At 32.4% G+C, this 12,025-nt stretch overlaps 3 protein-coding genes across 5 annotated transcripts; 2 read left to right on the top strand and 1 right to left on the bottom strand.

The window, feature by feature from the left end:
- Positions 1–98: 98 nt before the first annotated feature.
- LOC128391857 (RNA-binding protein 25-like) lies at positions 99–6,158 on the bottom strand. 3 transcript variants are annotated; one of them, XM_053351813.1, is made up of 8 exons: positions 5,891–6,158; positions 5,754–5,800; positions 5,526–5,651; positions 4,054–5,429; positions 2,808–3,986; positions 771–824; positions 530–586; positions 99–155 (listed from the first exon to the last, which is right to left on the bottom strand). In XM_053351813.1, exons 1-5 carry the CDS (start codon positions 5,985–5,987, stop codon positions 3,023–3,025), a joined length of 2,610 nt encoding a protein of 869 aa, XP_053207788.1. In that variant the 5' UTR covers positions 5,988–6,158; the 3' UTR covers positions 99–155; positions 530–586; positions 771–824; positions 2,808–3,022. The 3 variants fall into 3 exon arrangements, with proteins under 3 accessions (XP_053207788.1, XP_053207787.1, XP_053207786.1); XM_053351812.1 differs by having other exon boundaries at positions 2,842–3,986; XM_053351811.1 differs by having other exon boundaries at positions 771–3,986.
- A 1,479-nt stretch (positions 6,159–7,637) lies between these two features.
- Positions 7,638–10,551, top strand: LOC128391862 (guanine nucleotide-binding protein G(q) subunit alpha). Its single transcript, XM_053351818.1, has 4 exons — positions 7,638–8,645; positions 9,295–9,449; positions 9,611–9,739; positions 10,006–10,551. Exons 1-4 carry the CDS (start codon positions 8,343–8,345, stop codon positions 10,481–10,483), a joined length of 1,065 nt encoding a protein of 354 aa, XP_053207793.1. The 5' UTR covers positions 7,638–8,342; the 3' UTR covers positions 10,484–10,551.
- A 123-nt stretch (positions 10,552–10,674) lies between these two features.
- LOC128391863 (39S ribosomal protein L15, mitochondrial-like) lies at positions 10,675–11,983 on the top strand. The gene is made up of 5 exons (XM_053351819.1): positions 10,675–10,873; positions 10,974–11,140; positions 11,208–11,533; positions 11,599–11,765; positions 11,836–11,983. The coding sequence occupies exons 1-5, from the start codon at positions 10,775–10,777 to the stop codon at positions 11,950–11,952; spliced, it is 876 nt and encodes a 291-aa protein (XP_053207794.1). The 5' UTR covers positions 10,675–10,774; the 3' UTR covers positions 11,953–11,983.
- The last annotated feature ends 42 nt before the right edge of the window (positions 11,984–12,025 follow it).

The following is a 12,025-nucleotide window of genomic DNA, read 5'->3' as shown; positions in this document are numbered from 1 at the left end:
CTGTTCACTAGATCTTGTCGAATATTTCCAACATTTCCATCGGAAAGTTTAATCGAATCTCGATGCTTATCCAATACGCTATCGATTTCTGCGAAATATATCTTCATCTTCACTTTCCGCGATCTTTGGAAGTGACTTTCGGCGTTCACTTTCACCTATTAGCACCGAATTAAAATCCGAAAAAAAAACATTCGAAATAATTTAAACTTGTAAAATGAAGACATCAATCAAGAATCAAGTAAATCAGTTAATGATTCGACAATTTGTTTAATTTTCTTAGGCTAAAATTGAAGTTACTCTCTTACTACCTTTCTTTCTCTCTCTCTCTACTCTTTTACTCTATAGTAATATTTTTCGTTTTTTCTTTTGTTTCGATTTTGTTTACTGTTAACTTCATTTACGATGAAGGAGATAAGTGTCTTGACCACTTGGGTAAAAGGTCAGTGTGACGAATGATGCCTCATCGTATATTAATGAGTAATAGAGTAGCACTAAGACAATGAAAAGATCTAAAACCGAAAACACTTACCCATTGAATCATAGTCTTAAACGCGAACCACGTGGTTACAGATCAAGCATGTTAAACCTTTCAAGAGAAGATTAAAATGGTGGAGACAATTAGAAAAAAAGAAGATAAAATCTAAATGCTTAAAGTAATTAAACTAAACTCAGTTCAACTTGTTAAAGTAATCACAGAAATCATCTTAACGAGATATAATGTCATCAAAGAAAAACTGAAGCAAAAAATAACATGAACAATAAGAACTCACCTTTTCAATAAAAATTGAATTGGACATTTAATCAACCATAGCTTGATAAAAATTCTGTGAGATGATTAAGATGGAAAAATAAATTAATCATGATGCAGTACAAAAGTACCAGTACAGGAAACACAAAAGAGACTCAATTTGTGTGAATCACTCAGAGTAAACCAAAAAATTTAGAAATCGATCAATTTCCAATGAATCAACGTTATCATCTAAATTGAACTTTCAATTATTAAAAAAGGAACAATCAAGACAATTAACTAGTTAATTATAACAATTAGAAAACAACATGGAATCAAGTTGACCTCATGTTCGGAAATGGATGAAAACAAAACCAAATCCGGAAAAAGAAAAAGAGAAAAATGGAAGCGCCATCTTGTTGTAGAAAAAGAAACTGAGAAAAGTATTTCCAAATTCAATTAACCTGTGGAAAGAACTCAATTTAAATCAACTACAATTACGATTACAGAACTTAATTAATGGCTTTCGATGTATAATAGATAATCAATTTTTGAATGAAAAGTTCTGCAGAATAGGAAAATAGGCAAGGTCGACAGAGAGCAAAAAGCAAGAGTAACTTGAAAAAGTGAATGAAAATCTGATAATCAATAGTTGTAACTTAATAATTAAATGATTAGTAAATTACTGTGACAATGAAAGGAATTAGCAAATTAGCAATTAGGAAAATACCTCAATATTTGAACAACATGCTTCTATTTTGAGAGATTTAATGAATGAGCAACTTTAATTCACTCAACCTAATAATTAATCTGTCAAAATCAAGATCACAATTAGATTCAACAAAGAGTTGGGATTGTGAAGATGATTAGTAAATTGTATTATAAATTATCTAGTTTACTATTGATTCTAATCAGATTAATCGGAGATTCTGTTCAGACTAAGTAAATTAATTTCAAAATTCATGAAAATTTGCCTTCTCCAGTGGATTATAATTAAATCATGTTTTTCTCAATTGTGTCAACTATTGATTTCTGTCTAATCTCATCAGTGCTGTTTAATTTATATTGTTTCAAGACAACAATTAATAATCCTAAGCCTAAGTTAACATCTTTTACTGTCCATCAAAAATTTAATCAACAGATTGAGCCAACAATCAACAAATTTGATAATCTAACAAACACTCAGGAATGGATTGAATTCAATACTGGATTCACAGTGAGACCAACAATTAATCACAATCAAAGTAACATCAATAAATCGGATCGGATTGAAAATCTATCAACGAAAGAAACGATTAAAGAATCAAAGATAATTTCATTGATTAAACCTGCTAATTAATTTGATCAACTGGGAATTTTGTTTCATCACCAAAATCACCATCAGATTAATCGTTAAATTATGATTGTTTTTTTTACGAATTTAAATTATTTGTAATCTCTACTACACACATACAAAATGTAAAAGGTTAATTGTTGCTAATTAAATTTTCTCTGCATTAAAATTAAATTTCTATTTTCTTCAATAGCTCAATCGATCAGCCTCAAAGAATTGATTGATTTGATGTAATTGAATAGCGATTATGTTTGGGGAATTAGGGAAGTATGATGAAGGTGAATGGAAATTGGTAAAAGTTAATCAGGAACGTAATTAAATCTCAATCAATCAAAGACAAAATTTCTAAACGTTTACAATTTGGATTAGATTTTTTCATTTGATTGTTGATAATTTAAACGATCATATTGTCTTTTCATGACATTGAATTGGTACGATATTATTGTAATTTTAAATTCCCACAGATTAAGTTAATCAAACGTGAGATATTGATTTGACTCTTTTTCGTTTGAAATATAATAACTGGAATTAAGATGATGATTTACAATTAAGGAGGTGTGATTGCAAGCGAACTGTGGATTTTATCATTTGACTTTAAAAAGGTTGATTGTAAAGTTTTGGGTTTTTTTTCATTTTCTGTCTTGAATGAATGTAGAATAGAAAAATATAATCAAATTGATCTATACTCAAAATCTCAATCAAATTAAAATGTGAGATATGTTTGTTTGTAGATTTTTTTTGGTTTACCTGTTAAGAATGAGATAATAGTTTAGACGCTTACTTAATCTGCTATTTCCTTTGATGGGATTTTCATCAGCTTTTACCGAAATCGTTGGGTCATCATCGTATCATTTATATCATATGATCATTTTTTTATTTTTTTTGGGATAAATCTTGGGATGAGTTGCATGGATTCAAAAAACGTCAATTTTCTCAACTTAAATTATGATTAGATGATTTTTTCATTTTCCTAGTCCTATTTTCTTGGCTTCGATTTCATAAATTAATAGTCTCCACATTTTGACCACAAACACTTCAGCTTCATCGTCAAGAACCATGGCAACTTCATCCAATATACCTTGAGCTGAAGTTTTGGTTTGAAGTTTAGTACAAATAAAATCCAAAAGTGCTTGTTCCTCTTCACCAATATATTCAGTTATCTTTTTGTTAACCCAAGGGCGAATACGTTTTTCCATTAAATTTTGATCAACCAGTGTCCAGTCAATTGTATATTGAAATAGATCATCTTTTGTAGTTGGAATTTTTTCAATTAACGATTTAACTTGCTTCTTTTTCTCCTCTGTTGATAAATTGATTTTAGCACCATTTTCACCAACGTTTAAAGAAGCTGCTGACTTATTGGTACCACTTAATAAACTTTGGTTACTATCGGTGTTATCATCGGTTAATTGGGGCAGCTTACGCTTTTTGATCCTACTTGAATTATCATCGTCATCGTTTGAATTGAAAACATCTTGCACGGAGAATTTCTTTCTCTTTTCACCATTTGATCCTGGATTAGAGTTTTCACCAGAAGGACTAATGAGAATCGGATTTGCAGGTTGTTTGGGTCCATGGCCCATCTTATTAATACCGGTGAATGTGAACGATTTAACATGCATTTCACTTCGACTGGTGTTTTCAGAGAGACCAGAGAGACTATTTTCATCATCAGCCTTCTTTCCTTTTACTTTAATATCACCGTCTGAGAGCTCACCTACTTTGTTGTTGACTATTTTATCTCGATCTCTATTATTATCACAAGAATTGAGACGTTTTTGAGCTTCACTCTCAGGGTCAGGGTGACCTTCTTCGATTAATTTACGACGAAGCTCTTCCAGTTCACGTTTCTCTTGTCGGCGATCTCGAACGTCGTCTTCCTTTTCCTTTTCTCGTTCTCGTAATCTACGAGATAGAGCACTGCCTCTGTACATAGAAAAATAATGGGATTAACTTGAAGTTCAAAGAAAAAATTAAAGTCTAATTTACTTACTTGTAATATTTTGCATCGTCACGATCGTCATCATAATCTTCAAGGAATTGTTTCAATTTACGAACTTCTTTGACTTCTTCTTCTTTTCTCATTTCTTGTTTCATTTCGTATTTTTTATAATCTTTGAGTTTTCGCATTTCTCTCGCTTCCCAGTTCCTTAATCGCTTTTGGTAAGAAGCCTCTTTATCTCTTAATTTTCTGTCAAGGCGACGTCTTTCTTGAAGTTCTTCGTCATCTTCAATTATCCTTTCATTATGTGCATTCTCTTCTTCTCTGCGACGCTCCATGTCCCGTTCACGCTCACGTTCTCGTTCACGATCCCGATCACGTTGTTCACGATCTCGTTCTCGTTCCTGTTCTCGATCTCTATCACGTTCACGCTCTCTGTCCCGGTCTCGATCATTTCTGGACATGCGATCACCACGTTCATTTCTTTCTCTATCATACCGATCACGGTTACGAGATCTGGATTCTTTAGACATCGGGGTTCTTTCTTTTTGTTTCTCTCTACGGGAATTTGCTGAATCCACTTCAACTGATCTTTCACGAGAATATCGATCATCTGAACGTGAATCGTTTTGATCATCAAGTCGTCTAGAGTCAGAACCAGATTTGGACTCTTTCGTTTCTCGTTCAGATGTTTTCTTTTCCTTCTCAGCGATCTTGTAGGTATCTCTGAACTTATCAATTTCTCTATGAATTAGTGATCTTTTTTCTTCTTCCATGTCCATATCGGCTAAATTTTCAGGCTTTGCAGGTTCTCCAGTTCGTTTATCGTAGCGTCGAGACTGTGCTTTATTTGGATCAGGATCACGAGATAATTCAATTTCATGCTCTTTAAGGATTCCATGCAAATGATACAATAATTCTTTATCTTCGGCAATAGTTTCAGGGTCACCTTCTCCATTGGAATTACTCCCTTTTGGACTCTTTTCTTTCAAATAATTGTCTAATTTTTCTTGTGTCTTTGCATCAGCTTTGACCACTAATTTTTTGTCAGCGACTTCAAAATCATGAAGTAGTCTAATGGCTTTCATTGCTGATTCTGGATCTGCATATTCACAAAATCCAAACGCTTGAAGTTTACCATTAGCTCCTTGCACTCGTTTCCAATTGATTACAGCTCCACATTTGGATAATAATTGACGTATCAACATATCTGACGCTCTTTCAGTTATATTACCAACAAAAACAGTTATACTCGGCCCATTTGACACTGGCCTATGTTTGTTCATAGAATTAGATGAATTATTATGATGATGGTGATGATGATGATGAGACATTGAAGAGCCACTTAAAGATTTAGATGAATTCATAGACCCTGTAGATACAACACCAGTAACAGCACCTACACCTGCAGAGGTTGGAGCCAAAGGCTTTAAAAGGAATGAAAGCGTGGAGATAATGATAGAAAAAAAACAATTAAATGGTGATGAAAAATATTAATTAATAATTACTAAATGCACACATACCGGAAAAATGAATGGGGATGTAATAGGTAATTGATTTACCCCAAGAATAGGAGGTGTATCCTGGGTCACTTTTCTCATTGGTGGTGCAGAAATGGTTGTTACACCGGGTGGGGCAGAAGCGGTCATCTACAAAAAATAACAAAATAACAAAAATAAATTAAAAAATTAAAAATTAATAAAAAACCAGCACCAATCAGAGGCAATGATCAAATCATAAATTTAACTTACATGAGGAATTTGTAAACCAGGGACCATAGGCATTTGCATGATACCACCTGAAATTGAAAGAAAGGAAATAAAAACCATTAAAAAAATTTAATTGATTATTAATTTTGAAGAAAATTATAAAAAAAAACTATACTTACTCATTGGCGTCATTTGATATTGATTAGGAGTTAAATTCATTAGAGATGCCATTGCTGAAAGATTTGACAAAAAGTGATTGGGAGGTGGAAAAGACATTTTTTACCAATAATTGTGGGTCCAAATATTCACAAATATAAGAAATATAAGATGCAGATAATAATGGTACTTCTTTATACAAAAACAAAACAAACAAACACCAAGGACCTAATTAGACACAAGATCAATTGTTAACCAAAAACCTCAACAACCAAGAGAAACACTCAGCCATTTTGATTGGTTGCTAGGCAACGACTCGTTCACTTTAATGAGATCATTTTTGTCCAAAATTTTTACCGCCAAATTTGAACTCTGAAAAAAAATTATTTCTTATTAATTAATTTTATTTTATTTGTTAATGTTATCCAATCAGATAATTGATATCTAAATTACTATTGAAAGAACATTAATTTTGCAAAATGAAAAAAGGAAATTGTAATTTGGTTTTTTATTATTAATGGAAAATCGTACATGCCTTGATGTTAATTAATCATCCAATTGGACTTTGGCTATTGATGGAATTCAATTTGATTTAATTGTTGTTGGATGTCTCTAAAATACTATCCAAAGATCATTGTTTATTATTAAAGTTAAAAAATAGTGAAAATTTGCATTAATGGATATTTTTCTTCTTAGTGTTAATAATGAATAAAATATAAAAACTAATTATAAAATTATAATTGTTGATTATTTGCATTAAATTTTGCGAAAAATTAATCCATATGAAAAGAAAAATTAACACTAAATATTGGAAATTAGAAAAATTTGGCAATTGGAAAATTAATAAAAGGTTAACTAGATAGAATTTGTGATTTCTTTTTTGAAATTGGACAATTTATTAAATTGAGATAATCTGACTAAATTAAATTTGATTTACTAATATGTAGAAAATGTAAACAAATATTTGATTAAAGAGCAGGTCCTTCAACTAATTAGATTTTCGAAGTAAAATACCTTTTCTATTGTAACAATCACCCTTAATAATAATTATAATTCACCTGATGTCTGATCTTTAAAGGTAGAATAAGGTAATATCTTCTCATAGTTGAGTAAGCAACATGGGAAGCCCAGTAAATGTCGATCTCATCTGAAACCTTATCAATGAAATAATAGAGATGAGGAAGAGAAAAAGGAAGAAAAAAGTTAAATCTCTTTTTCATTATAATAATAAAATAATTAGAACAGAAAAAATTATTCCAATACTAATATTATGTAACTTATTTGTCTCAACTATTTGGATTTGATTCAAATAGAAAAAAAGCTAATCACTAATCCTAATAGTTCAAAGTGAAAATTAAATAGGAGAAGAAATGAAAAAAAATGTTCTCCTATTGTGTTTTATTTTTGGAGAAAAAAAAATCAAAAATTGCGGTTCCTTTTCTCGACTAACTGAGCACTTCAGGTCTCCAGGTAACCCCAAGCCCAAGTCTCTCTTTTTGCTTAAGGTTGAAAGTAGAGAGATGGGCGATTAGTGAGATTGCAAGTAATCGAAAATTATCAATGAATTAAGAGTCAACCGATCAATCGATTGGCAAAGTGCGAAAGAGAAAAGATAAAGAGGGAAATTGAAAGACCAAATGAAAGGGAAAATGGGAAGGGTAAAAGAGAGAGAAAGATTAAAGAAAGAAAAAAGAAAGAGGTATTTAGATAATCGATTTTTTGAGCGAATAATCGACGAAGAGTTTCCATTGACTAATCGATTAATTAATCGGTAATCGAACTACTCGCCCATCTCTAGTTGAAAGAGAGAGAAAATTAAATGTTTGTTTTTTATTAATCTTAATAATCAATTGTTTTTTAATTAATTAATTTGTTTAACTTCACTGGATCCTCTTTCTTTCCTGTGGACAATTTTAATTCATTATCTCAACTCGTCTAAGTTTTATTCCTTTAGTGTTTTGTCAATCATCTCTCTCGCTTCTCTCTGTCTACTCCTCTCTCTCTCTCTCTCTCTCAGTCTCTCTCTACCTCTCTCTGTCTCTCCTGTTTGTCAATCATCTCTCTCTCTCTCTCTCTATCTTTCTTTTGCCTTTTCTAGTTTTTCTTTATTCTGTTTTAAATGATTAACTGTGTTGTTTTATTTTCAATAATCCCATCAAAGCTCATTCTAGTCTTATTTAGACTTTAAACTATTGCATCTCATTCATTGACCATCTTTTAGTGTTTATCTTGATTCGCTATCATCTCTTACTTTTTACTTTCCTATTTCTCTATCTCTCATTTTTTTCTCTTCTCTATTGTATCATTTCTTTCATTTTGTTTCTCTTCTTCTTCTCTCCTCTCTTACCCATTTCTCTGTTACTGGTCTCTCAAAAGCTTTCCTCTCACTCTTTCACTCTCTCTTACTCTCTCTTTCTTTCTCATCTCTATCATTTCCAATCTTCACAAGCCAAAATTGGATCCATCTTTTCCAGAATGGCCTGCTGTCTGTCAGAGGAGGCCAAGGAACAGCGAAGAATCAATAACGAAATTGAACGACAGTTGAGAAAAGACAAGAGGGACTCCAGACGTGAGTTGAAACTACTGCTTTTAGGTACCGGAGAGTCTGGTAAAAGTACCTTCATCAAGCAAATGAGGATTATCCATGGAAGCGGATACTCCGATGAAGACAAGAGAGGATTTATTAAACTTGTCTTCCAGAATATTTTCATGGCTATCCAAAGCATGATTAAAGCCATGGATATGCTGTGTATCCAATACAAGGATCCAAGAAATAAAGTAAGTGTTAAAACATTAACTATTAAGAAAATTTCTTGTTTCTGTTATGTGTTTTATGTGCAACTCAATTCCCATCATCACCATCTTCATTACAACCATCGTCTTCATCTTCATCTATTTCTACTGCTGTGTTTTTTTCCTCACTCAGTCTCCCTCCCTCTTTCTATCTTTCTCTCCCTCCCTTTCTCTCTTAATATTTCCCTTTGCTCTCCTTCTCTCTTTCTGTTGATCATCAAAGTGAACTAATTAAAAACTAATCTATCATCAACATGATAATCATCACTGCACCATCACACCACCCGTAACCCTCCCTTAATCATCTATCTCTCTCTCTCTCTCTCTCTCTCATTCAATGGTCAAGGAAAAGATGAAAAGGAATTGATTAACCTAGAAAACTGAGAAAAATCAGAAAAAGTGATTCAAGAAGAAAAAGAAAATAAAAAATTATTGTTGATTATAGTGAAATAATAAAGATAAAAAGGTTGATGAGAGGAGCTGAAGATGAAGAAATAAGAAAGGAGAGAAGAAAAGTTGCACTATGGACCTTTACAGAGAATCTTTTATTTCCACAGATAACAGTGTTAGCTTCGGATTATCTCTTACATATTGAATTTATACTAATTCTTTTTTTTTCTCTTCCATTTTTCAGGAAAATGCCGAATTGGTCCGATCAGTTGATTATGAAACTGTTACATCATTTGAACCCCCTTATGTCGAAGCTATTAAAAGTTTATGGGTTGATCCTGGTATCCAGGAATGTTATGATAGAAGAAGGGAATACCAATTAACCGACTCTGCCAAATAGTGAGTTCATAAGGATTCATTTTCCTTTGGACAATCAATCTAATCATCTGTTCTCTTTTTTCTCTATCTCTCTCTCTCTCCCTCTCCCTCTCTCTCTATGTTTTCCTCTTTCACTTTTCATCACCTTTGTCTCTCCCCCGCCTCTCTACTTTTCTCTCCAGCTATCTAAGCGATATTGATAGGATCGCTGCTCCAGATTATTTACCCACCCAACAGGATATACTCCGAGTTCGGGTACCAACTACGGGTATCATTGAATACCCATTCGACTTAGACTCTATCATTTTCAGGTAAATGTTTAGTATTGACTATTGATTCACTTAATCTCTCCTTTTCAACCAGTCTTCAATTAATCCACTGATTAATTGTTGACTATTAAACCATCACGATTCAATGAAATGCAATCTTCACTCTCTTTGACTTGAAAAGGAGGAAAAGTGAATAATCAGTTGTCAATTTTTGTTTCACTACAATTCATAAAAAAAACATAATGACTAATTATTTTCTCTTTTCTCTTTTTGTTTTCATTAATTTCATGACCAATCTTCTAAAACAGGATGGTAGACGTAGGTGGCCAAAGGTCCGAGAGACGAAAATGGATCCACTGCTTTGAGAACGTCACCTCAATTATTTTTCTGGTTGCCTTATCCGAGTACGACCAGATTTTATTCGAGTCAGATAACGAGGTGAATCGTATGGAGGAAAGCAAAGCGTTATTTAAAACGATAATAACGTATCCATGGTTCCAGAATTCCTCAGTGATTCTATTTCTTAACAAAAAGGATTTGCTAGATGAAAAAATAATGCATTCTCATCTTGTCGACTATTTTCCAGAATATGATGGCCCAAAGAAAGATGCAATTCATGCTCGGGAGTTCATTCTGAAGATGTTCGTCGATCTGAACCCCGACAGCGAAAAAATTATTTACTCTCATTTCACATGTGCCACGGACACGGAGAACATTCGTTTCGTGTTTGCTGCAGTAAAAGACACTATATTGCAGCTAAACTTAAAAGAATACAATTTGGTGTAGCCAGTATTAAAAAATTTCTTCCTTTTCCCATTAAATAAGAATTTAATAAATACCATTCTTGAATTTACCATCGATCGTTTCATCAATTATTTCGCGCAAAAATCAACCAATTTTTACGAACGAAAATCAAAAGAAGCGCCAGAGTGAAAAGAGAATCTTTTCTTCATGGTTGCTTAGTGATTCTCATGAGCTGCTTTTTGGAAAATTTTATTTTTCGACAATTCAATTTCTATGAGAATCAAGTTGATTATTATTCCAAATTAGTTAATTAGTTTAAACAGAATTTTCATCATGAGTAGTTCGACAGCTGAAAAAGCCTTACGTTTGCTGAAGTTTATGCCCAGAGTGACGACAATTAACTCTACGGTTTCACCTTTAACACCAAAAAGAGTAAGATAATTGTTATGTTTTCATTTTGTTTTGGTTTTTGTTACCTTTTATTAACAGTTTAATTATTTCTTGTTTTAAATTTTTTATTTATGATTAAAAGGCGAGGAAGCTTCAAGGACAATATGCCAGAGGTGGACGAATGAAATTTCTCAACAAATCTTTTCACCAAAGGCAGAGATTCGAGCCAGCAGGATTTGTTGATGATCCCAAATCATCATCACTCTGGTTTGAGAAAGTTCCAGTCAAAGATTATTATAAAGATGTATTGTAAGTTGATTTTCTCTAGTTAATCAACACAATCTCACCATTTAATTTTTATTTCACTTTCATTTAGACATCGAAGATCATATCCACCATGTTCTTTATATTCAATCCAATTGTCCATTGATTTGGATTATCTTAATCCAAATGAGCCGATTGATTTAACAACACTTTGTCGAGATGTATTTCTCAATGTGAACACGGACATTAATGATTATGGTACTCAATTAACTAACCTTGGTCAGGATATTTTCAGTGCTCAGATAAACATCGAGGTTCAATATGCAAGCGAAGAAGTGATTGCTGCCATCGAGAGGAACGGAGGAGTAATAACCACCGCTTTTTACGACATTAAAAGTGTCATGGCTCTGACCAATCCAACGAAATTTTTCAGCAGAGGTAATTAATTAACACATTAATCAATAATGGTTCATAAATAAACAAGAATTTTTCTCTTCATTAAGGTGAACCTATTCCAAAGCGATTACTTCCACCTCCTGATTGTATTGATTACTATACAAACCCTGTGAATCGCGGTTACCTTGCAGATCCCGATGCGATTGCCGAAGAGAGATTAAAATTAGCCCAGAAATACGGATATACTTTACCTGATTTATCGAAAGATCCGAAAGTAAGTTATTCTTTAATTTGTCAATGAAAAAATCAATCTAACATCAATGATCATTTCTAATTATCTACAGTTTAAAATGCTTTCTCTTCGGAAAGATCCTCAACAAATTTTCTATGGACTAGAACCTGGTTGGGTTGTGAATCTTAAAGACAAGCAAATTATGAGGCCAATCAAAAATAACTTGTGAAATTTAACAAAATTTATTCATTAATTAATTTAAGATATGATCTGAACTGCCATCTAAAGATTAAAAATTAATT

The sequence above is a fragment of the Panonychus citri genome, unplaced genomic scaffold (genome assembly GCF_014898815.1).
Source record: "Panonychus citri isolate SS breed McGregor unplaced genomic scaffold, ASM1489881v1 Contig00135, whole genome shotgun sequence".
Lineage (NCBI taxonomy): Eukaryota > Metazoa > Arthropoda > Arachnida > Trombidiformes > Tetranychidae > Panonychus > Panonychus citri.
This window is presented reverse-complemented; position numbering and strand designations above follow the sequence as displayed.

Bases quoted from the DNA above. Each gene is read 5' to 3' on its own strand.
- LOC128391857 (XM_053351811.1), bottom strand. From the start codon at position 5,987: ATGTCTTTTCCACCTCCCAATCACTTTTTGTCAAATCTTTCAGCAATG. The intron at 5,652-5,753 runs GTAAGTTAAATT...TATTTTTTGTAG, and splicing joins CTGGTTTACAAATTCCTCAT to ATGACCGCTTCTGCCCCACC. The intron at 5,430-5,525 runs GTATGTGTGCAT...TTCCTTTTAAAG, and splicing joins CATCCCCATTCATTTTTCCG to CCTTTGGCTCCAACCTCTGC.
- LOC128391862 (XM_053351818.1), top strand. From the start codon at position 8,343: ATGGCCTGCTGTCTGTCAGAGGAGGCCAAGGAACAGCGAAGAATCAAT. The intron at 8,646-9,294 runs GTAAGTGTTAAA...TCCATTTTTCAG, and splicing joins ACAAGGATCCAAGAAATAAA to GAAAATGCCGAATTGGTCCG. The intron at 9,740-10,005 runs GTAAATGTTTAG...CTTCTAAAACAG, and splicing joins TTAGACTCTATCATTTTCAG to GATGGTAGACGTAGGTGGCC.
- LOC128391863 (XM_053351819.1), top strand. From the start codon at position 10,775: ATGAGTAGTTCGACAGCTGAAAAAGCCTTACGTTTGCTGAAGTTTATG. The intron at 10,874-10,973 runs GTAAGATAATTG...TATGATTAAAAG, and splicing joins CACCTTTAACACCAAAAAGA to GCGAGGAAGCTTCAAGGACA. The intron at 11,534-11,598 runs GTAATTAATTAA...CTCTTCATTAAG, and splicing joins AACGAAATTTTTCAGCAGAG to GTGAACCTATTCCAAAGCGA.